Source organism: Mixophyes fleayi, chromosome 1 (assembly GCF_038048845.1).
Source record: "Mixophyes fleayi isolate aMixFle1 chromosome 1, aMixFle1.hap1, whole genome shotgun sequence".
In the NCBI taxonomy this organism is placed as follows: Eukaryota; Metazoa; Chordata; class Amphibia; order Anura; family Limnodynastidae; genus Mixophyes; species Mixophyes fleayi.
The window spans coordinates 3,832,236-3,857,397 of NC_134402.1; the positions used below are offsets into that span (position 1 = coordinate 3,832,236).

A 25,162-nucleotide genomic window follows, 5' to 3' on the forward strand; every position below is an offset into this window, starting at 1 on the left:
AACTTGCATTTCCAGGCCCCCTACCATACTGCGATTACAAGTGTATGCCCCTGACCCCTCTCCACCCTCCCCAAGCACAAGGGGCTGAAAGTAGTAAGATAGGCTGAACTCATAATAAGGCGCTTGTTATGCACACGCTCAATGCAACACAAGTCACATTTTTTTGTGGTGCAAATAGACTAACATCCAAATCTCAAGACTCTCTCGGGCCTCAGACTGACCTGTGTTATTCAGGACCCCATATGATCTTTCACACTAACACCCAGTGATAAGAATTAACAGCTTCATCATGAACTACCAGAAGTCTTCTTTCTAGAACCAACAAAATGGGTTTGTCCTTGGATGGAGCCAAAGTTAATCCATGGAAGTGCACAAGTCTGATATAAATGTAGCGTAATACAGAACGTCTCCAGGACAGATTGACCACTGTATTCCTTAGTAGATAAAGCCGAGCCGTGTTACTGAGCGATTGTACCTTTAACATAGTGGGAAGAGGCCAGCGTTGGAATTTATATGATGGATCCCACATGGGCCGTCAGCCCTTCCTAATGAAAGACCTCAGCAGCTGGCACTGGGTTATTATGCACATGCCCGAGCCGGAGGCAGCTCGTGTAATTAGTCATTTCATTCCACACACATCCTGGCAGAAGGTGCCAGGAGATCCCAGGACAGACATTTTACTGGGAAGATAAATTTCCCAATTATGAAAAAGACCCATTGAAGGATTAAGGGTGTAATATATTATACGGAGCACAGGATGGAGGAAATTAGAATGAGGCTTTCATATTGTCAGCCTAATACCCTGCGCTGTGCCGCTGCACGATCCGACTGTGCCCCCATCTTTCACATCTACCTTGTTGTAAATGCACGTGGCTGTAGCGTGGTCTCTCTATCTGGAGGCTTCTGTGAGTATAACACTAACACATGCAGCCGTATCAGGTGCAGCTCTGTACAGGTACCAGTGGTGAAAAGAGTGGGCCCCAGGCCGATCCATGTGGATTAAGTACAGATTAAGTAGTTTTTTAAAGTCACTTATTGCATCTTCCAACGTTACTCTCCAGCACATATGATGTAGAAGCAAGTGGCAGTGCAAGCATTTGACATAAGAGCTGACACTCTGATGTTGTGGGATTGTTACTCTTCTTTTTCCACGTAGTTGGGGTCTTACCACACCTGAGATTCAAGCTCCCAGGAGCACACCTTCCAACATTTGGGTAAGCAGTATCGGGACATGGGGCATGGCCTTGGCATGATTGTGGTGGCTTGGCTACACACCGGTGCATGCCTCACACTTTCGAAGCCCTAGCCTACCAAATTCTCTCCTCCCCTCCAAACCAGTTTATTGCCATGAGCACTTCACCCATTCACCGCTGCTCTGTCATGCAGAAAACAGAACCTTTCAGCTTTCCAAACCATCGGGACAAAGCCACCCTGATTGGGATAGCGGGACAGAGTTCTCAAATCGGGTCTACCCCACCTAAAACGGGGCGGTTGTGAGGTAGGCAGAAGCTTCCGTTTTATAACTCAACACGTGTGTATCATCAACATTTACTCAAGCAGCAAAGACAATAGACCAAAGTGGCAGGAGCTTGATTTATCAGGGGTCTCTCCAAGGGGGAGGAGCTTGGTGGATTAGGGGTTCCTCCAGGGGGAGGAGCTTGGTGGATCAGGGGTCCCTTCAAGGGGGAGGAGCTTAGTGGATTAGGGGTTCCTCCAGGGGGAGGAGCTTGGTGGATTAGGGGTTCCTCCAGGGGGAGGAGCTTGGTGGATCAAGGGTCCCTTCAAGGGGGAGGAGCTTAGTGGATCAAGGGTTCCTCCAGGGGGGGAGGAGCTTGGTGGATCAGGGGTCCCTTCAGGAGGGAGGGGCTTGATGGATCAGGGGTCCACTGCTGACGAGCTGCATGCATGTGCCTTATATTGCACCCAGCTGCATATTACAGATATTGATATTTAAATAATAGGCAGAGATTTTGAATTTGGGGGGGGGCTCCTCAGTTTGCAGTCGTAATTGTAGTTCATTTACAAACTATAAGCGACATGTGGACCCACCTTCATCAGCCGAGCGTGTGAGAGTCATTGGGGAACAAACCTTAGGGGGCTTATTTATCATTATTTGCGCTGCAGAGGCAAAAAAAAGTATTTTTATCACTACTTATATTTATCAAAAAGTGCTTTATATACTAATATATTAAGATAACTAAGGTGACTGAATGTTGTGCAGATACCCGGGGAGACACTGGTTGTGGGTGATATCAGTTACTTACCTACAATGGCCATGCTCCTGCATTGCGCACATCCGTGAGCCGTCACAATGGAAAGAAGAGCCCAGATGTAAGCTTTTAAGTTTGGCTGCTATAATACAATATATATATATATATATATATTTAAAAAAATAAAATGTAAGCTTTTATACTTATCAAATATTTTAATGTATCTTTAAGTTATATTATATGTCCGCCCTCCCCCCTAGCGGATCTCAGCGCTTCAGAACATGACGGATTGCGCTGTTAGTCAGAACACAATGTGCCCATCTTTTGTGCAAGGAGAAGATTCATTTTATAATGAGATGATTTGCGCAGTATGTCCACTTTTTTTACACTTCAGTAGTTAATCGCTACCACAAGTCAGCCTCAGTGAGCTGCTAAATAGTGAGCTCCCCTCCCCCTCAATTCACAATCTCTACCCTTGAAGCTAATTTAAATGTGTCATCCTGTGATTTGAAATCTGTCTTTTGGATCTGAGTGCACTATAAGGCACGTGTCTACCCCTAGTCCGCAGATGACCCCTGACCCTCCACCCATCACATGGACGGAACATTTACCTGCACTTAGTCTTACAAGCGGCCATAGCATAACAATAGGCGCATTAAGTCATAATGTGGTACTCGCTCTACGAGTCCACATTATCGCAGTGCTGTAATTGCAGAGTACTAACAGAACAGGCATTGTAGCAGTACTTGTACTATATAGTCTCCCCGGTACCAACCCAAGGTACGCCCTGTCATACGTAGGGCAAAGCAAAGAAATCCTGTACTCAGCCACTTTTAATAAATCAGTCCCTATTTTCTAAAATAGGAAGCGGATTGAAAGTCGTGCAATTATGTTTATAACAGACGTAGTTATTTAACAGAAATTTTTTAGCTTATTATTAAAAAAGGACTTTGTCAACCGCCCTCTACTATTGCAGTTCCTGTGTGGTCAGAACGTTGTCCTAATGACGGTAACATGTAATGTTTCGGCACGGACAGGATTTGTGTGGTCGTCTCACACTTGATGTCGTAGTCATTGCCGGCAGATGAAGGGTTAAACCTGCTTTCTCTCCCCAGATGTCTGTGGATTGGGGAGAGCGATGCTCAGCGAGAGCCGCTGTTTGTGTCATCTAATCCTCACATCTCGTTATCCGTCTCGCCTCCCGTGTTTCCTGCCTCTTCCTGCATTATTAGACCCCAGCGCCTGATCTCCTCTCATTTGCACAGGGCAGAGGGAAAACATCCCAGAGACGCAGACTCGGAGCCAAGCTGCGCCTGTCAAAACATCTCCATAAATAAATACGTGATGAGAGGAAAGAGGCCCAGGTGCGGCGACGGGCTGAGCATAAGCAACACGAAGGAGGCGAGACAGACCGAGAAGACGACGGTCAGGAAGCACAGGAGATCCACCAGCTCAGCGAGCAGGAGGCCTCCTCCAAGGTCCATCACCGGGGTCCAGGAGCTGCCCCACCACTCAGGATGACCTGTGACAGAGGAAACAACAGTTACACATCCACTAGGCAGCCTGGGGTATTCCTGGTAGACACACTATATCACAGAACCTATATGTCCATCATATTAATGTACAGATAACCTACTGGAGACTCACTTAGAGTTAGTGTGAAAAGGAGCAAATTTGCACCTTAACAGAACCACATTGCTCTGTATGGGGGCAATTGAAATGTGTAGACAGATTTAGAGTTGCGATGGGGGGAGGGCAGTATGTGTAAAAATAAAGCTTTCCGGTATATCTGTGCTATATGTAAAAGCAGTCACTATGTTCCCTGCATGCAAACAATAAATACATGTTTTTCCCCACCCTACATTGTAACATGGTAGGCCTGATTCACTAGGGAAAGTAAAGCAAAAAAAATGAGTAACTTTGCACCTTGGCAAAACCATGTTTCATTGGAGGGGAGGTAAATTTAAAATGTGATGGCAGATTTATAGTTGGGGTAGGGCATGTCCTAGATCAACTGTGAATTCCAGTGTACAAATAAATCTATTAAGTATTTGTGTGCTACATGAAAAAACAGCCAGTATTTAACTTACGTGCAAAATAATAAACTAATTTGTACCTCTTGTACTGTAAAATGGTTTTGCCAGGTGAAAAGTAACTCATCTTTTTTGCTTTACTTTCCTTAATGAATCAGGCCCTAAATAAGGCCATATATTATACATAACGTACACATATAGGACCACAACTGATATATAGCTATACATTCTACTGCAAATTATAAGGGTGTTAGAAGACACTGAGTCCTTCCATGACCATATAATGACACATGTCCTCGGGTTGAGAATTCTAAAAAAGTTTATCGAAAGTTCAAGGTGACTTTTGCTATCTATAATAATTTATAGCAATTGATGTGTTATTCGCATAATACGCAAGTTTTCTAAATAATTGATAATGTGATGACATCAAGATTCATCATTTACAAAGATGTTATCTACTGGAGTTTAACCATATATTAGAATTGTTTGTTTATTACAGTATTGCAATTTGTGAGTAGCGATAACTGAGAGCAGTGATAACTGAGAGTAATGATAACAGTGAGTAATGATAACTGAGAGTAATGATAACTGAGAGTAATGATAACAGAGAGCAGTGATAACTGAGAGTAATGATAACAGTGAGTAATGATAACTGAGAGTAATGATAACTGAGAGTAATGATAACTGAGAGTAATGATAACTGAGAGTAGAGATAACAGTGAGTAGTGATAACAGTGAGTAGTGATAACTGAGAGTAGTGATAACAGTGAGTAATGATAACTGAGAGTAATGATAACTGAGAGTAATGATAACTGAGAGTAGAGATAACTGAGAGTAGTGATAACTGAGAGTAGTGATAACTGAGAGTAGAGATAACAGTGAGTAGTGATAACTGAGAGTAGTGATAACAGTGAGCAGTAATAACTGAGAAAAGTGGTAACTGAGAGCAGTGATAACAGTGAGTAGTGATAACTGAGAGTAGTGATAACAGTGAGTAATGATAACAGTGAGTAGTGATAAGTGACAGTAGTGATAATACTGAGCAGTGATAACTGAGAGTAGTGATAACAGTGAGTAATGATAACTGAGAGTAATGATAACTGAGAGTAGAGATAACTGAGAGTAGTGATAACTGAGAGTAGTGATAACTGACAGTAATGATAACTGAGAGTAGAGATAACAGTGAGCAGTAATAACTGAGAAAAGTGGTAACTGAGAGCAGTGATAACAGTGAGTAGTGATAACTGAGAGTAGTGATAACACTGGGAACTGATAACAGTGAGTAGTGATAAGTGACAGTAGTGATAATACTGAGCAGTGATAACTGACAGTAGTGATAACACTGAGGACTAATAACTGAAAGTAGTGATAGCAGTGAGAAGTGATAACAGTTTGCAGTGATATTTCAGATTAGTGATATTACTGAGCAGTGATAACTGATAGTATTGGTTACTGAAAATAGAGATACCACTAAGTAGTGATAACTGAGAGTAGTGATAACAGTGAGTAGTGATAACTCAGAGTAGTGATACTACTGATAACAGAGAGTAGTGATAACACTGAGGACTGATAACTGAAAGCAGTAATAACAGTGAGTATTGATAAGTGAGAGTAGTGATAACAGTGAGTAGTGATAACTCAAATTAGTGATGTTACTAAGCAGTGATAACTGAGAGTAGTGATAACAGTGAGTAATGATAACTGAGAGTAGTGATAACAGTGAGCAGTGATAACTGAGAGCAGTAATACATTAGAATAATGATAACTGAGAGTAGTGATAACAGTCAGTAATAAGAACTGAGATCTGCATAGGACCGAAGGATAATAAAAGCTTTGCTGTATCTTTAACTGAGCTATTCTCTGGAGTGTTAACAGTTAATCTTTGGGTACGCCCATCTGGTGTCATAGGGGAGGGGTTTAGGACTATAAGTTGGATGGGCGGAGTTTGCTCAGTCCTTGGCAGTTTGGAAGTTGCAGCGTGCAGACGTGGATCCTGATAAGTATCTGATTCCTCCTCTCTGTCTCCTGTTTTTCCTGCTTGTACTCCCCTTTTTCTCTTGCTTTTCCCACTAGCGTGTGTGTCACTCTCAGCTAATTTTCTCAACCCTCTGTTTCTTTTTCTTTTACTAAATTCAACCCTCTCCTTTTCCTCCCTTCTCTGCTAGCCTGCCTCCCCCCTTACCCCCCCCCCTCTCCCGCTAATCCCCCCACCCCTCCCCCCCCTCCCGTTTTTGGTGGGGTTGCATTTTGGCCCAATTTTCCCTTCCAATTCCCCGGGTGCATCCCCCAGCGGTAATGGCGGGTGTTGGTCCCCTTCCTTCCTCCGCTAGGCCCAGCGGTTCCCCTCCCTCACCTGCACGGAGATTCAGTGGCAGGCTGAGGGTTCCTCCTGCCCGGGCATCCGCCGAGGGTTATGGTGGCGTTAGCGGGGGTCGCAGAACCGGAAGTGACGGCCGTCACTTCCGGTCGAGGTCAGCTCACGCGGCGGTTTCTCCGGTGGCTGGCGGGCTTGTTATTCCCGGGCAGAGAGCATCCAGAAGAGACAGGTGGTCCTCGGGGGGTAGTATAGCGGCGGGGGGCCCGCCACCCGCTGCTGGTAGAGTTCAGCAGTCCCGCGGGCAGCGGGTTCATGGCGGCCATGTTAGGGCGGGCGGGCATCCTGGTCCTGAGGTGGGGCGACCCCCTCCTCTCCAATTATCCCGGGTTCCAGCGGCAGATAGCTCCTCAACGGGCATAGTGGGAGCCAGTTCAGTCATCAGGGGTAGCAGGAGCAGTTTGGGCCCGGTAAGGGTGCAGAATGCAGAGGCAGATCGTGCCTCAGCAGGTTCAGCGGCACATAGGGTTCATAGCAGGGGCAACAGTGTGGTTCGGGGGGAGGCATCAGTGGCCCCTGTGGGTTCTGGTGTTAGGGGCATCCCGGTGGGAAGAGGGGGGTCCTGTCACTCAGTCTCCGGGGAACATAGGGGTCAGGTGCGGGGTTCTTCGGGGTCTCAGGTCATGGGTAGGAGCCCAGGGCAACGGTCCTGGTCTGGGCATAGGAGAGGCACGCACGGCTCGGACGAGCGGCGCGAGTCACGCGATGGGGGTGTTCTGGTGAGTGAGTCCCTGGGGGCGGAGAATTATAGGGAAGTGTCGGGCTGGGAGCTGGGTCATGGGGTGAGTTCAGATCATGGCAGAGAGCATAGAGCAACGTCCCGTGGTTCCCAGTCTCAAGCTTCTGGTAGTAACATTTCTTTCTCAGCAGTGGCCGGTGAGTATGAGGAGGAGCGTTTCGTTGGAGCGGAGCAAGTCGGCCGTCACCAGGCATGGTCCGGGGACGAAGGCTGGACGCAGGGTTCTGAGACTGGTTCGGCGTTGGCAGGTGAGCGTGATTTGTCTGATGTACCTGATGTGCAATCCGTGTGGTCCGATTGTTATAGCTCTAGTACGGGTTCAGATATGTCTGGGTCTTCCTCCAAGAAACTGATTAAGAAATTGCGCAAGCATTTTGTACCGCGCGCTGGAGCTAGGCCGGCTGACGGGCGTTTTAGGCAGGCAAGAGGTTCCCGTCTTACAGGTGACGAGGAGCTGCGCTGTGCTAGTACCGGGATACTGCAGGGGGTTAGAATGGTAGTCAGAGACAGAATTCGTAAAGGCCGACTCATTGACATGTTCGCTATGACCAATAAGGGGAAAAAAGCGGTAGCCCAAGCCCTCACACGGAGTGGCGCTGGGGAGACGAGTTATAGGTCATACAAGAACTGGCTTATGGGGGCCTACCTTTTTGCGGCGTGTTATTTAGAAACGCGCCCTACAGAGTGGATGGACATGTTGAAATATTTACACATGATCCATGAGATGTATGCATCATCACGCCCCGGGGTATGGCTGGCCTATGATGAAGCTTTTCGGGAGAAATATGATGGACATGCGAGCCTCATGTTGGGATTCAAGGATGTGGAGGTATGGTTACAGGTGTCCCAAGATGGCGGGGGAGAGTCTTCACAGGGTTCAGGTTGGCGGCGGCCGTCGGGGCGCGGCAGGGGTGCCGCGCCCTTTGAGGGTAGGGGCCGCTGTTTCCCTTTTAACAAGTCCGGTTGCCTGCGCGGAGCGGCGTGTAGGTTCTCACACACCTGCACCCGCTGCGGTGGAGGTCACCCAGCTAAGACTTGTGACAGGCAGAGTCGAGGAGGGGGTGGCGACGGAAGTCGAACGGCTTCCGGACCTGCGGAAAGCCGCGTCGCCAATTAACGTGGTCAATCTCGGCCGCTGGCTGGACCGCTACCCAATAAGATGGGCTGCGGAATTTTTACGGGAGGGTTTTATGCATGGTTTTTGGTTACCTATCGAGGGGTCTGTCGAGACCGCCTCGATGGTTAACCTAAAATCTGCAACGGTGTTCCCCGAAATCTTGGCGGAGAAGGTGCGTAAAGAGGTGGCGCTCGGGCGGATGGTTGGGCCTTTTGCGAACCCTCCTTATCGGAACCTGGTAGTGTCACCGGTAGGGGTGGTTCCTAAAAAGGCTGCGGGGAAGTTTCGCCTAATTCAGCACCTCTCTTTTCCAAAGGGTGCATCGGTTAATGATGCCATCCCTGAAAAATTCTGCAGGGTAGTGTATCAGTCTTTTGAGGAGGCGCTGGAGATGGTGAGATCTTTTGGGCCCGGGGCTTTGATGGCGAAGGTTGACATCGAGTCGGCCTTTCGGCTTCTTCCATTGCACCCGGACTCGTTCCCTTTCATGGGTTTCCATCTGAGCGATGGTTACTATGTGGATAAATGCCTCCCTATGGGGTGCGCAGTTTCATGCTCCTTCTTCGAGTGTTTTAGCACGTTTTTACACTGGTGCGTTTGTGCCGGAACCGGTCACCAGGGCGTGGCACACTATCTGGATGACTTCCTGGTAGTGGGCCCAAGCCAGGGACCCACCTGTGGGGATGTTTTGTTTTCACTTAGGGCTCTTTTTCAGTCACTTGGTGTCCCGGTCGCGCATGATAAAACTGAGGGTCCTACTACCCGTTTAGCGTATTTAGGCATCGAGATCGATACGGTCTTGGGTCTTTGTAGGCTTCCAATAGAGAAGGTAGTGAAACTGCGGGAGCTGATAGGGGTGGCGCTTGGGTCTGAAGGGATGTCATTGAAAAGGACTCAGTCTATACTGGGACTTTTTAACTTCGCCTGTCGGGTAATCCCAATGGGTCGTGTGTTCTGTCGGAAGCTGGAAAGGGCAACGTCAGGGCGTAAGGGACCTCACTGTCGAGTACTGCTATCTGCCGAAATCCGGACGGATTTGGCAGTTTGGGATCTTTTCCTGCGGGATTTTAACGGGGTTAGGTTGTGGCCTTCTCTCCCTGTGTCTAGTAAGGAGCTGGAGCTACATACTGATGCGGCAGGGGGTGTGGGCTTCGGGGCATATTTCGCAGGTGACTGGTGCGCTGAGCGGTGGCCAGAAGAATGGGTGCAGGCCGGCTGGACTGCTAACCTGTTGCTGTTAGAAATCTTCCCGATCATAGTCGCCCTTGAATTGTGGGCCCCCAGATTAGTAGGGAAACAGATAGTTTTCTGGTGTGACAATTTGGGTGTCGTGCAAGTAATCAACCGGCAGAAGGCCACCTCTCAGCCGGTCATCACACTTTTGAGGAGATTAGTATGGAGGTGTTTAGTCGATGACATTAGCTTCAGGGCGCAACATGTTCCTGGGGTGGATAATGCGCTGGCAGATTCATTATCTAGGGGGGAATGGGAGAAATTTCGAGCCTTGGCACCTCAAGCATCCCTGTCGGGTTCACCTTGTCCCACTTATATCTGGCAGATTGTCAAGCCGGAGTAGAGGGTCTGGCTGAATCATCATTGGCACCCGCTACCAGGGAGAAGTATCGGTCGGCTTGGCATGACTGGTGTGCGTTCCGGGACCAGGGGCGCGAGTCAGTGGCCTCAGGGCATCAGCTAATGCTAGCGTATATTTGGGCAGGTTTCAAGTCCGGTAAGTCCAAAGCGGCAGTGTCAGGGGCTTTGGCCGGGATATCCTTTTTTACTAGGCTTAGGAATGAGGTCGATTACACGAAAAGTTTTATTATAGCCAAAGCATTAAAGGGTTGGGCGAGGGAGCGCCCTGCGCTTCCGGATGGAAGACGGCCCATCGGTGAGGCTTTGTTGACGGAATTGCTGGGGGCTATTAAGGAAGTAGCACGTGATGCATTTGAGACAGCCTTATTTCGCGCAGCATTTGTCATGCTTTATTTTGGAGCGTTTAGAGTAAGTGAGGTAGTGGCCTCTTCTAAGTCTTGTCCTTTGTCAGGAATGTTGGCGCAGCATGTTATTATTTCCCCTTCCTCAGTATGTTGTAAAATCAGGAGATCAAAGTCTGACCAGTTAGGTAGAGGGCAGTGGGTTACATTGGCCCCAAAGGTGGGTTTCTTAGTTTGCCCTGTTGTTATTATGAACGAATTTGCTGTTATTCGTCCTGTGTCTGCAATTCCGTGGCTGGTGCATGGTGATGGTACCCCCCTCGCCCGGTACCAGTTTACGGCAGTGTTTAAGCGTACATTGTCTAAGCTGGGCTTGGACGGATCCCAGTTCGGCACTCATTCATTCAGAATTGGTGCTGCCACGTCTGCAGCTTTGGCTGGGGCATCAGAACGGGCCATACAGGGTGTTGGCAGGTGGAAAACCAAGGTATATAAGCGTTATGTTCGTCCTGCTCTCCTTACCTAAATCTTCCTATCTTTTACCTATCTATCTCCTGCGGTGGTGGCACAGGTCTTAGACTTGCTCGGGCCTTTGGAGGTCGGGCTCGAAGGGCTTTCTCCATTTTTTTCCCACTGGGTTTTATGGTTTCACCTTCGTCTGTGCCTCCGCCCAAAACCTTTTTCCTTCTTTTGTCGGTGTGGGCGTGTTCTTGGGTGTTTGTGTCTGGTGTGCTGAGCATTTGTTAGCTCTTGTGCTTTCTGTGGTTTTGTCAAGTTCAAATTTTCAACATCATAGGGGCTCTCTGAGTTCCGTTTCCTGGATGTATGAACACGTATTGTTGCTTTTGACTAATGTTTGGTTTTCTCCACCCTACAGACCATCGGACCCCGCTGCGCATCTGGGTGCTGGGACACTCTTATATTCACTGGGCTCGATTGCACTGGGCAGCTAAGGATACTTCTCTGTTTAAGGGGGCAATGGTAGTGCAGTGGATAGGTCGTAGAGGTCTTAGATGGTCTGGTTTTCGGCATCTCCTGAGTAGTTATGTTGTCGTCCAAGGGGTACCCCAGGTCCTAGTTATTCATCTGGGTGGTAATGACATAGGAGGGTGCAAGTCGGTGGATTTGATTTTGCGTATCCAGGAGGACTTGGCTTGGGTGCAAGCATCTTGGCCTTCCCTTGTCATTTGCTGGTCGGATATTGTGCCAAGGATGGCTTGGCGTGCGTTCCCTGAAGGGCGTGTTGCTGATGGAGTAAGGAGGAAAATTAATTCGGTGGTTTCACGGTTTTTACGTTCCATGGGTGGTTGGCGGATTGTACACCCGAGTATTCGTTATCAGAGCCCCTCGCTATATAGGGGGGACGGAGTTCATTTGAGCGATGAAGGCATGGTTATTTTTGTTCGGGATATCTATGTGTTTTTAGCATCAGAAGGTTTTAGTATGGTGGCGGGCCGCGGATCCTAGGGATCCGGGCGTGGCCGGAAAAGCAGTACAGTCGACGGCCAGTGGTTTGGGCCACATTACGGTATTGGGCATGGTGAACCCGCCTCCCTTCGAGTGAATCGGCTATTAGTCTCGGTTTCAGGCACCGCCCTTGTGGGCTGCCCTGTGGTTGCTTCCAGTATAGCCCAGAGGAGGGGCGGGTTCGGTAGATTCAGGACGTGGTGCCCCGTCCAGGTAGATATGTGCGCCCGGGGTTTGATTGGTTGGTCCCCCACTTGAACCCAGGGGTTTGGTTGTTCCCCAGTTTGTAGTCCTAAGGATATGCTAGGACAGTTGGGTTTTGCCTGGCACACGTCGGACTGACTGCTTATTTCACCTCCACCATGTTTATGAATAAATCATTTATTTGTGCCCTATTTCAGGTCTCGTGTCATTAATTCAGGTTATAAGTGCTAAGATGAAGGAGGTAAAGAGGTTAAGGTATCAGACATAAGACTTTTATAAGAACTGAGATCTGCATAGGACCGAAGGATAATAAAAGCTTTGCTGTATCTTTAACTGAGCTATTCTCTGGAGTGTTAACAGTTAATCTTTGGGTACGCCCATCTGGTGTCATAGGGGAGGGGTTTAGGACTATAAGTTGGATGGGCGGAGTTTGCTCAGTCCTTGGCAGTTTGGAAGTTGCAGCGTGCAGACGTGGATCCTGATAAGTATCTGATTCCTCCTCTCTGTCTCCTGTTTTTCCTGCTTGTACTCCCCTTTTTCTCTTGCTTTTCCCACTAGCGTGTGTGTCACTCTCAGCTAATTTTCTCAACCCTCTGTTTCTTTTTCTTTTACTAAATTCAACCCTCTCCTTTTCCTCCCTTCTCTGCTAGCCTGCCTCCCCCCTTACCCCCCCCCCTCTCCCGCTAATCCCCCCACCCCTCCCCCCCCTCCCGTTTTTGGTGGGGTTGCATTTTGGCCCAATTTTCCCTTCCAATTCCCCGGGTGCATCCCCCAGCGGTAATGGCGGGTGTTGGTCCCCTTCCTTCCTCCGCTAGGCCCAGCGGTTCCCCTCCCTCACCTGCACGGAGATTCAGTGGCAGGCTGAGGGTTCCTCCTGCCCGGGCATCCGCCGAGGGTTATGGTGGCGTTAGCGGGGGTCGCAGAACCGGAAGTGACGGCCGTCACTTCCGGTCGAGGTCAGCTCACGCGGCGGTTTCTCCGGTGGCTGGCGGGCTTGTTATTCCCGGGCAGAGAGCATCCAGAAGAGACAGGTGGTCCTCGGGGGGTAGTATAGCGGCGGGGGGCCCTCCACCCGCTGCTGGTAGAGTTCAGCAGTCCCGCGGGCAGCGGGTTCATGGCGGCCATGTTAGGGCGGGCGGGCATCCTGGTCCTGAGGTGGGGCGACCCCCTCCTCTCCAATTATCCCGGGTTCCAGCGGCAGATAGCTCCTCAACGGGCATAGTGGGAGCCAGTTCAGTCATCAGGGGTAGCAGGAGCAGTTTGGGCCCGGTAAGGGTGCAGAATGCAGAGGCAGATCGTGCCTCAGCAGGTTCAGCGGCACATAGGGTTCATAGCAGGGGCAACAGTGTGGTTCGAGGGGAGGCATCAGTGGCCCCTGTGGGTTCTGGTGTTAGGGGCATCCCGGTGGGAAGAGGGGGGTCCTGTCACTCAGTCTCCGGGGAACATAGGGGTCAGGTGCGGGGTTCTTCGGGGTCTCAGGTCATGGGTAGGAGCCCAGGGCAACGGTCCTGGTCTGGGCATAGGAGAGGCACGCACGGCTCGGACGAGCGGCGCGAGTCACGCGATGGGGGTGTTCTGGTGAGTGAGTCCCTGGGGGCGGAGAATTATAGGGAAGTGTCGGGCTGGGAGCTGGGTCATGGGGTGAGTTCAGATCATGGCAGAGAGCATAGAGCAACGTCCCGTGGTTCCCAGTCTCAAGCTTCTGGTAGTAACATTTCTTTCTCAGCAGTGGCCGGTGAGTATGAGGAGGAGCGTTTCGTTGGAGCGGAGCAAGTCGGCCGTCACCAGGCATGGTCCGGGGACGAAGGCTGGACGCAGGGTTCTGAGACTGGTTCGGCGTTGGCAGGTGAGCGTGATTTGTCTGATGTACCTGATGTGCAATCCGTGTGGTCCGATTGTTATAGCTCTAGTACGGGTTCAGATATGTCTGGGTCTTCCTCCAAGAAACTGATTAAGAAATTGCGCAAGCATTTTGTACCGCGCGCTGGAGCTAGGCCGGCTGACGGGCGTTTTAGGCAGGCAAGAGGTTCCCGTCTTACAGGTGACGAGGAGCTGCGCTGTGCTAGTACCGGGATACTGCAGGGGGTTAGAATGGTAGTCAGAGACAGAATTCGTAAAGGCCGACTCATTGACATGTTCGCTATGACCAATAAGGGGAAAAAAGCGGTAGCCCAAGCCCTCACACGGAGTGGCGCTGGGGAGACGAGTTATAGGTCATACAAGAACTGGCTTATGGGGGCCTACCTTTTTGCGGCGTGTTATTTAGAAACGCGCCCTACAGAGTGGATGGACATGTTGAAATATTTACACATGATCCATGAGATGTATGCATCATCACGCCCCGGGGTATGGCTGGCCTATGATGAAGCTTTTCGGGAGAAATATGATGGACATGCGAGCCTCATGTTGGGATTCAAGGATGTGGAGGTATGGTTACAGGTGTCCCAAGATGGCGGGGGAGAGTCTTCACAGGGTTCAGGTTGGCGGCGGCCGTCGGGGCGCGGCAGGGGTGCCGCGCCCTTTGAGGGTAGGGGCCGCTGTTTCCCTTTTAACAAGTCCGGTTGCCTGCGCGGAGCGGCGTGTAGGTTCTCACACACCTGCACCCGCTGCGGTGGAGGTCACCCAGCTAAGACTTGTGACAGGCAGAGTCGAGGAGGGGGTGGCGACGGAAGTCGAACGGCTTCCGGACCTGCGGAAAGCCGCGTCGCCAATTAACGTGGTCAATCTCGGCCGCTGGCTGGACCGCTACCCAATAAGATGGGCTGCGGAATTTTTACGGGAGGGTTTTATGCATGGTTTTTGGTTACCTATCGAGGGGTCTGTCGAGACCGCCTCGATGGTTAACCTAAAATCTGCAACGGTGTTCCCCGAAATCTTGGCGGAGAAGGTGCGTAAAGAGGTGGCGCTCGGGCGGATGGTTGGGCCTTTTGCGAACCCTCCTTATCGGAACCTGGTAGTGTCACCGGTAGGGGTGGTTCCTAAAAAGGCTGCGGGGAAGTTTCGCCTAATTCAGCACCTCTCTTTTCCAAAGGGTGCATCGGTTAATGATGCCATCCCTGAAAAATTCTGCAGGGTAGTGTATCAGTCTTTTGAGGAGGCGCTGGAGATGGTGAGATCTTTTGGGCCCGGGGCTTTGATGGCGAAGGTTGACATCGAGTCGGCCTTTCGGCTTCTTCCATTGCACCCGGACTCGTTCCCTTTCATGGGTTTCCATCTGAGCGATGGTTACTATGTGGATAAATGCCTCCCTATGGGGTGCGCAGTTTCATGCTCCTTCTTCGAGTGTTTTAGCACGTTTTTACACTGGTGCGTTTGTGCCGGAACCGGTCACCAGGGCGTGGCACACTATCTGGATGACTTCCTGGTAGTGGGCCCAAGCCAGGGACCCATCTGTGGGGATGTTTTGTTTTCACTTAGGGCTCTTTTTCAGTCACTTGGTGTCCCGGTCGCGCATGATAAAACTGAGGGTCCTACTACCCGTTTAGCGTATTTAGGCATCGAGATCGATACGGTCTTGGGTCTTTGTAGGCTTCCAATAGAGAAGGTAGTGAAACTGCGGGAGCTGATAGGGGTGGCGCTTGGGTCTGAAGGGATGTCATTGAAAAGGACTCAGTCTATACTGGGACTTTTTAACTTCGCCTGTCGGGTAATCCCAATGGGTCGTGTGTTCTGTCGGAAGCTGGAAAGGGCAACGTCAGGGCGTAAGGGACCTCACTGTCGAGTACTGCTATCTGCCGAAATCCGGACGGATTTGGCAGTTTGGGATCTTTTCCTGCGGGATTTTAACGGGGTTAGGTTGTGGCCTTCTCTCCCTGTGTCTAGTAAGGAGCTGGAGCTACATACTGATGCGGCAGGGGGTGTGGGCTTCGGGGCATATTTCGCAGGTGACTGGTGCGCTGAGCGGTGGCCAGAAGAATGGGTGCAGGCCGGCTGGACTGCTAACCTGTTGCTGTTAGAAATCTTCCCGATCATAGTCGCCCTTGAATTGTGGGCCCCCAGATTAGTAGGGAAACAGATAGTTTTCTGGTGTGACAATTTGGGTGTCGTGCAAGTAATCAACCGGCAGAAGGCCACCTCTCAGCCGGTCATCACACTTTTGAGGAGATTAGTATGGAGGTGTTTAGTCGATGACATTAGCTTCAGGGCGCAACATGTTCCTGGGGTGGATAATGCGCTGGCAGATTCATTATCTAGGGGGGAATGGGAGAAATTTCGAGCCTTGGCACCTCAAGCATCCCTGTCGGGTTCACCTTGTCCCACTTATATCTGGCAGATTGTCAAGCCGGAGTAGAGGGTCTGGCTGAATCATCATTGGCACCCGCTACCAGGGAGAAGTATCGGTCGGCTTGGCATGACTGGTGTGCGTTCCGGGACCAGGGGCGCGAGTCAGTGGCCTCAGGGCATCAGCTAATGCTAGCGTATATTTGGGCAGGTTTCAAGTCCGGTAAGTCCAAAGCGGCAGTGTCAGGGGCTTTGGCCGGGATATCCTTTTTTACTAGGCTTAGGAATGAGGTCGATTACACGAAAAGTTTTATTATAGCCAAAGCATTAAAGGGTTGGGCGAGGGAGCGCCCTGCGCTTCCGGATGGAAGACGGCCCATCGGTGAGGCTTTGTTGACGGAATTGCTGGGGGCTATTAAGGAAGTAGCACGTGATGCATTTGAGACAGCCTTATTTCGCGCAGCATTTGTCATGCTTTATTTTGGAGCGTTTAGAGTAAGTGAGGTAGTGGCCTCTTCTAAGTCTTGTCCTTTGTCAGGAATGTTGGCGCAGCATGTTATTATTTCCCCTTCCTCAGTATGTTGTAAAATCAGGAGATCAAAGTCTGACCAGTTAGGTAGAGGGCAGTGGGTTACATTGGCCCCAAAGGTGGGTTTCTTAGTTTGCCCTGTTGTTATTATGAACGAATTTGCTGTTATTCGTCCTGTGTCTGCAATTCCGTGGCTGGTGCATGGTGATGGTACCCCCCTCGCCCGGTACCAGTTTACGGCAGTGTTTAAGCGTACATTGTCTAAGCTGGGCTTGGACGGATCCCAGTTCGGCACTCATTCATTCAGAATTGGTGCTGCCACGTCTGCAGCTTTGGCTGGGGCATCAGAACGGGCCATACAGGGTGTTGGCAGGTGGAAAACCAAGGTATATAAGCGTTATGTTCGTCCTGCTCTCCTTACCTAAATCTTCCTATCTTTTACCTATCTATCTCCTGCGGTGGTGGCACAGGTCTTAGACTTGCTCGGGCCTTTGGAGGTCGGGCTCGAAGGGCTTTCTCCATTTTTTTCCCACTGGGTTTTATGGTTTCACCTTCGTCTGTGCCTCCGCCCAAAACCTTTTTCCTTCTTTTGTCGGTGTGGGCGTGTTCTTGGGTGTTTGTGTCTGGTGTGCTGAGCATTTGTTAGCTCTTGTGCTTTCTGTGGTTTTGTCAAGTTCAAATTTTCAACATCATAGGGGCTCTCTGAGTTCCGTTTCCTGGATGTATGAACACGTATTGTTGCTTTTGACTAATGTTTGGTTTTCTCCACCCTACAGACCATCGGACCCCGCTGCGCATCTGGGTGCTGGGACACTCTTATATTCACTGGGCTCGATTGCACTGGGCAGCTAAGGATACTTCTCTGTTTAAGGGGGCAATGGTAGTGCAGTGGATAGGTCGTAGAGGTCTTAGATGGTCTGGTTTTCGGCATCTCCTGAGTAGTTATGTTGTCGTCCAAGGGGTACCCCAGGTCCTAGTTATTCATCTGGGTGGTAATGACATAGGAGGGTGCAAGTCGGTGGATTTGATTTTGCGTATCCAGGAGGACTTGGCTTGGGTGCAAGCATCTTGGCCTTCCCTTGTCATTTGCTGGTCGGATATTGTGCCAAGGATGGCTTGGCGTGCGTTCCCTGAAGGGCGTGTTGCTGATGGAGTAAGGAGGAAAATTAATTCGGTGGTTTCACGGTTTTTACGTTCCATGGGTGGTTGGCGGATTGTACACCCGAGTATTCGTTATCAGAGCCTCTCGCTATATAGGGGGGACGGAGTTCATTTGAGCGATGAAGGCATGGTTATTTTTGTTCGGGATATCTATGTGTTTTTAGCATCAGAAGGTTTTAGTATGGTGGCGGGCCGCGGATCCTAGGGATCCGGGCGTGGCCGGAAAAGCAGTACAGTCGACGGCCAGTGGTTTGGGCCACATTACGGTATTGGGCATGGTGAACCCGCCTCCCTTCGAGTGAATCGGCTATTAGTCTCGGTTTCAGGCACCGCCCTTGTGGGCTGCCCTGTGGTTGCTTCCAGTATAGCCCAGAGGAGGGGCGGGTTCGGTAGATTCAGGACGTGGTGCCCCGTCCAGGTAGATATGTGCGCCCGGGGTTTGATTGGTTGGTCCCCCACTTGAACCCAGGGGTTTGGTTGTTCCCCAGTTTGTAGTCCTAAGGATATGCTAGGACAGTTGGGTTTTGCCTGGCACACGTCGGACTGACTGCTTATTTCACCTCCACCATGTTTATGAATAAATCATTTATTTGTGCCCTATTTCAGGTCTCGTGTCATTAATTCAGGTTATAAGTGCTAAGATGAAGGAGGTAAAGAGGTTAAGGTATCAGACATAAGACTTTTATAAGAACTGAGATCTGCATAGGACCGAAGGATAATAAAAGCTTTGCTGTATCTTTAACTGAGCTATTCTCTGGAGTGTTAACAGTTAATCTTTGGGTACGCCCATCTGGTGTCATAGGGGAGGGGTTTAGGACTATAAGTTGGATGGGCGGAGTTTGCTCAGTCCTTGGCAGTTTGGAAGTTGCCCACCCACCCTCCCTGGTTACGTTTGATGAGAAGAGGACGCGACTGGATGCTCTGTTGATGGATATCAGCGTTGGCAACAGCATACCTCTCGGTGAAGACGGATGGAGTTATGGCCGGAAAAGCAGTACAGTCGACGGCCAGTGGTTTGGGCCACATTACGGTATTGGGCATGGTGAACCCGCCTCCCTTCGAGTGAATCGGCTATTAGTCTCGGTTTCAGGCACCGCCCTTGTGGGCTGCCCTGTGGTTGCTTCCAGTATAGCCCAGAGGAGGGGCGGGTTCGGTAGATTCAGGACGTGGTGCCCCGTCCAGGTAGATATGTGCGCCCGGGGTTTGATTGGTTGGTCCCCCACTTGAACCCAGGGGTTTGGTTGTTCCCCAGTTTGTAGTCCTAAGGATATGCTAGGACAGTTGGGTTTTGCCTGGCACACGTCGGACTGACTGCTTATTTCACCTCCACCATGTTTATGAATAAATCATTTATTTGTGCCCTATTTCAGGTCTCGTGTCATTAATTCAGGTTATAAGTGCTAAGATGAAGGAGGTAAAGAGGTTAAGGTATCAGACATAAGACTTTTATGATAACTGTAAGAGAGGCTACACTGGCAAAAATCCCATCAGATTGGTCTCACAATAGACCCCATGTATCCTCAATAGGTGCAGGTAGACCAGACTCTGCATTTTATACAACCTCTTAATCCTGTACCAATAACTGCCCTGGGTATATCATTCTACTGTTACAAAGAAAATGCCAACAAAACGCAGCTCATAATTTTCTTTTACAGCTCAACATCCCCCCCTGGTGGTCCACAAAGACACTGCTCCTCACAGTGTGCCTATACAAAACATCAAAAGATAAATAACTTTATTTAGGAGAGACACGGTAATACATAATCTGTTCATGCAGAAACTGGAACAAGCAAAGTTTTTGCCATTACAATGTAAACGAAAATTTGCAAAATATCTCTTATTCCTGTACTGTGTAATATGTACAACTAGCTGAAGTACCCGGCGTTGCCCAGGTATAAATCTTCAAGTTATTAAGTTATCAATGAGTTGGATGTAACTGTCAACATTTTAAAAATAATTAGCAGCTTAGCAGCTCTTCTAACACACCTATTAGGTGGCTGCTCAGTGTCGTTTTTGTTTTTATATTAAATGTCATCCAAATCCATCCAGTGGAAGGTTCAGTATAGGCTCCGCGGGTCTAAGTTCTGCCCATCGAACACCAACGTGAGGTAGGGTTAGGATCTGGACGACCTCGCGTTGGTTTCTTCCTAATTGGTGCAGGAGTGTCCGAATGCATAACGGGACAGACAAACAAACAGACCAATGATATTTATAAATAAGATAATTAATAGATAAATCAACCTTTGTGGACTTTTTTCTTCTTAAAAAGGGCTTTATAAAGCTAAATGTTGTGTTTTGAATGAAATGTTATGTTTCTTTTTTCCTTGACTAGAGCAGAAAGTATCTAACATCTGCCTGTTGTCACAGGGTGTGCTCTGCCCATAATCACCACGTCATCTGCCCAAGGTCTGCAGTCTTTGATGCACTGCTAGCTGGCATATCGGTAAGTTAACTCTTAAAGCCAGGGGCAGAGTCACTGGGGCACCTTTTTTTTTTAAATAAAAGTTGCGTCAATTGATTTTTTTATGGCTGAGATAAGCGGAAATAACCGATTTATCACTGTGATCAGGTACAATATCAAAACTGTGCCGCCAAGCAATTTATTTTATTTTTTGTAAGTTTAGATTTGGGACCTGTAAAACAGGAGAAGTGACACTGTGCAAATGCCTATACATACAGGATAACAACAGTTACTGGGTATCACATCCAATATATAAAAGAAGGGACATTGTATAAAGAGAGAGAGAGAGGGGGGACTTACTAAGAATGATAGATAGCCTGCTACAACCATTTGGTTCCCTCAGAAGATCTCCCTACACTCACGAGTACATTTGGGTCTCCCAGACAGAGAACAGCACCTCTTCCAGTTGGTACAATATGCAGCATCCAGACTGTTACTAACCTGCACCGTTCCTGCCACATAACATCTGATCTGTGATCCCTTCACTGGCTGCCTGTAAGATGGTGAATCTGCTCTAATACTGGCTTATTGACACTCAAAACCCTACACAACCCGTGTCCTGGGTCCTTCAGCTTCTGACTCCCTGCACTCCCACTCGCTCACTTCCATCCACAGACAACTAACAGTACCTAAAATCTCCCAAAGTTAATTTGAAGCTCAAATTTTTGGCTTTGTGGCTCATACTCTCTGGATCTCATCCACACCTTACCCCTTTAGAGCTGTGGGCACTAGGCAATTGCATAGGTCACCTGCTGAACAATCAAATAAACACAAACAATATACTCTACTCACGTCACGCTGATGGATATCCCGTCTCACAGGACAATGAGGTGGGATATGCACATATGACAGCATCTCTATGATGTCATAGGCTGAGACTCACAATGATGTCATAAAGCTTGTTACCTGCCTGTTGTAGTCTTGGTGACCAGAGGCTGGAATCAGTGAATAAAGTTATGTCCAGCTATAGCTCTGTCTAACTACCCTTGTTGTCCTTTATAACATCTATTTACAGTGGTGGCCCCCAGTCTTTCTGCTAAGTGCAAGGTGGTCAAAAGAAAGTTCCAGCAACACAGAATGAGTTTTGATAACTTGAAGAACCCAGCGGTAAATAGGACTCACCTGTAAATCTAAAACTGAAATAAAATAAGTTTGTAAGAATCTATGATTTGTTCCAGGTGATTCCCAGAGAAGCGTGGCCAGTGATATGTGTGTCAGCATTTTACATTGTCCTGCAGGAGTAGAGCTGATGGACCCTTGTACGCGAATCACAGGAGACGGCACTAATGTGATCCACATGAACACTTGTCAAATTTTCTGGGAAGATTACTGATAACAAAACCATCCCTGGTAGGAGAGAGAGGAAAAGACCCCAGAAAACATCATGGGCTAGATTTACTAAGCTGCGGGTTTGAAAAAGTGGGGATGTTGCCTATAGCAACCAATCAGATTCTAGCTTTCATTTATTTAGTACCTTCTACAAAATGACAGCTAGAATTTGATTGGTTGCTATAGGCAACATCCCCACTTTTTCAAACCCGCAGCTTAGTAAATCTAGCCCTATGACTCCATGTTGCACTGTGGATATGTATGTTTAATTATCCATGAATCCAGGAAGTAACTGGGGAAAGCCATGACAAAAGAAAAACCATTGTATTACAGTGCTTCAAGATTCTGTATCAGTCTCTATTCATTATGTAACTGTGTAAATAATGGGAGGGACACGGTAAGCCTCAGTTGAAAAACTTTATCAAGAAAGATGATTTAAAAATCCCTTACCGCTGCAATTTCTCCCAAAAATATGGATGTAGCAGCTAAGTATTGCTATACTGGCCCGTAGAAGTAAGGGGTAACGTATCGTTTCACCAGGCCAGTCTGCGAGTGCCGGTTAGATGGCTGCTCGTGAATAGGGGAACAGAATGCACAGATTTGGGCTTAAATGTCCACTAATAAAAAAATATATATAAACAAACATTTAAAAACATTTAAACATTAAAACAAATCATTATTCAAAGGATAAAGCATTTGTTTAAATGGTTTTAACACTGAGATGGCGATAACAGAAGGGGTATTGTCACAGTACAAGCACTGTCATGATACATGTGAAATAGACACAAATGTATATTTAACCAGGGCCCGATTAAGGGTTCAGGTAGCCCTAGGGTAACACACTTATAATGTCCGTCGCCTTTCACGCCAGGCTAATACACGGTAGGTAAAAACAAACTGGTCCTTAATTTAAAATCCTGCTTCCTTCACCCCCCTCCATGTATTTCATGTACTTACATCCCACCGTAAAAATTGGTATTAAACCATAATAAAACATAATACATAATACCATCAGACCAAACATACCTTGCAAAAAACAATGTTTTAAGGTGCGGGGATATTCAAAAAAACTTGCATTTGTGGGGGGTTACAACAGACACAAGCAGCTTATCAAAAAAAAAAGGACATCAAAGCAATTTTAAAATATAAACGGATTAGAGATACACAGACAAGCCATCCAAAAAATGAAATGCATTCAAGGATGTGAAAAACTATTCTACAGGCAGAGAACAACATTTTACAATAGAGCAGCGTTATTAATGTGGCTACAATAATATTCCACACAGTTTAGACATAAAAAAAAGACTAAAACAAAACAATGCATAAGACAGATAAAACCTCTCAAGAACAAAAAACAGGTAAATAAATTAATTTGGTAACTATTATATATAATCATTCACAACAACCACTTTAAACTCCCAACAATTAAAAATGTGCATCAACCACGGATTAATAATAAAATAAAAAGAAATTTTAGAATAATGGTTTGTTATGAGAGCAGTGTCTGCAGGTGTATGGTTGGCATATTAATATGTGACCAGGGGGCGAGAGTTTCTTCCTGTGTTTGTCCTGCGCTGCCGCTGTAGCTTTGGACTTAGACATGACCCCGAGCTGGGGTAAGTGCTGCACATGGTTTTACTTAAATCGCTGCGTAAACCAGAGTATGAATCATATGTATCCTGAGGTAAACGCCTACTTTGAGTAGTTCACAGCGGTGTCCGCCCATCACACGTCCCTTCTTACTTCGAAGGACGTAGGGTGTTGTATGGGGTGTTTGCGCACGTAGGCGCTGGTTCTTTGACTACTTATTCGATCTCATCTCACTGTTTTGCGTACTTAACTCCTGTTTCCGTGCAGTGTGGTTTTGCATACGATACGCACGTAATCGGGAGATACGTCCCTTGATGATTTAGACCCATTTTCTTTAATGGGACTACGTCAGGATGAAAAACGTATTACATATTTCCTTTATGTTTTATTTTTTACTTTGGAGAACAACTATTCTCTAATATTGTCAAATGAATGTAAGGTTACACCTCTCCCTGTCACAATTTTGCACCCCCATAAAGCCTTGTGCCTTAGGCTCCAGTCTGGTCAGCCTATTGGATAACCAGGCTCTGCAACTAACTCTTCACATCTGATATAAGTTCTGTCCATATGATTCCTTATCTGCTGCAGGGGACCAGAGAGAAGGTCCCAGCAAACTCCCAGTGTAGACTGGACAACGTGTGAAAGCCGTTGGCACAGCTACAGACACTGGGCCTGATGCTGAGTGTGTACTACGAGAGGTTGCACAGTGTGTCTGATCCTTCTGCGCATACCCAGAATAGTGACGACACGAATATGCGCCTATGCAGATTTCTGTGATTCTGGCACTTATACCCACTTGCTCCTAGAAATATGAAATTGGGGAGAGAGGGGCGTTCTAACGTTGACCGAGAACAGTATGGTGAGTTTGCGCAATTTTGACCAGGTGCAGACACATATATCCCTTTCAAAGTAATATTATTACAGGGACAGATGGGTGATGATGATGATGGTCGCCAGCAAGCAGCTTGTGATTGGCTGTTTGTGAACGCTCTGCTGACACTGATTGGTGATCTCTTCATCGCACTGCATAGTCTAAGCTTTTATGTGTGTATTTAAGAAATGTTTTACATACACGAGACAAGGAGCTGTTTCTCCTGTATTAGGGAGGTTCTTGAAGTATAAGGGGTGCCTTATAGCAAGTACATATTTTGCAAACAAAGCAATTGGTTATAGACATGGGTGTAAATGTCTGTGACATATAAACAGGGTGCAGTGTAGATGTTACTGGTGCAGACCTGCACCTATCTTACAGCTTTGCATCTGCCAGCAACAGTGGCTTCTTTAGTTAGCACAATATGAGTCTGCAATTTGGGGCCCAATTGTGGCCAACTGTGCATCAGGCCCATCGTGTCCTTCATATCATCACTACAGGAAATAGTATTGGTGCAGGTCACGTGGGGACAGTGCCATGTGAGTAACATTACGTGTTGGTGCTCTTAATGTGACCACATGCCCAGCCCTTCAACTCCAAAGCCCTGTAAGAACAGCTTAGAAGTATTCCACTGTCCGTGTTGCTCCAGATCTACCCCTACAGCCATCAGCTTGCTGCTAGGTGCCAATAGGAAGCTCCTGTAGGTCGTTTACATTTATCATTGTATCAATTTGGGGCACTTTCCTTCCAAAAGTAATCATTCAGTCCGTAATGTAAAGTGGTGTTTTACTGCCATCTTGTGGAATAAACTCTAACTGCGTAAAGTTACGGTGGGATACTGTCAGCTCGAGACAAAGCAGAATTACTATTGTTTTTCAAGGATTGAATGACTATGGGATTGCACATTTACGGGTGGGGCTGT

General features: G+C 48.0%; 2 protein-coding genes and 1 long non-coding RNA gene across 5 annotated transcripts; 2 read left to right on the top strand and 1 right to left on the bottom strand.

Moving 5' to 3' along the window:
- Positions 1-3,082: 3,082 nt before the first annotated feature.
- Positions 3,083-21,152, bottom strand: LOC142103716 (uncharacterized). The gene is made up of 2 exons (XR_012679427.1): positions 20,892-21,152; positions 3,083-3,732 (listed from the first exon to the last, which is right to left on the bottom strand). It is a non-coding gene; the product is annotated as an uncharacterized LOC142103716 (long non-coding RNA).
- Positions 6,040-12,269, top strand: LOC142098488 (uncharacterized). Of its 2 annotated transcripts, XM_075181397.1 has the most exons (3): positions 6,040-7,604; positions 10,032-10,202; positions 11,285-12,269. In XM_075181397.1, exons 1-3 carry the CDS (start codon positions 6,539-6,541, stop codon positions 11,872-11,874), a joined length of 1,827 nt encoding a protein of 608 aa, XP_075037498.1. In that variant the 5' UTR covers positions 6,040-6,538; the 3' UTR covers positions 11,875-12,269. The 2 variants fall into 2 exon arrangements, with proteins under 2 accessions (XP_075037498.1, XP_075037448.1); XM_075181347.1 differs by lacking the exon at positions 11,285-12,269 and having other exon boundaries at positions 10,032-11,251.
- On the top strand, positions 12,375-19,353 carry LOC142098357 (uncharacterized). 2 transcript variants are annotated; one of them, XM_075181265.1, is made up of 3 exons: positions 12,375-13,924; positions 16,352-16,522; positions 17,605-19,353. In XM_075181265.1, the coding sequence occupies exons 1-3, from the start codon at positions 12,859-12,861 to the stop codon at positions 18,192-18,194; spliced, it is 1,827 nt and encodes a 608-aa protein (XP_075037366.1). In that variant the 5' UTR covers positions 12,375-12,858; the 3' UTR covers positions 18,195-19,353. The 2 variants fall into 2 exon arrangements, with proteins under 2 accessions (XP_075037366.1, XP_075037285.1); XM_075181184.1 differs by lacking the exon at positions 17,605-19,353 and having other exon boundaries at positions 16,352-17,571.
- Positions 21,153-25,162: the final 4,010 nt, after the last annotated feature.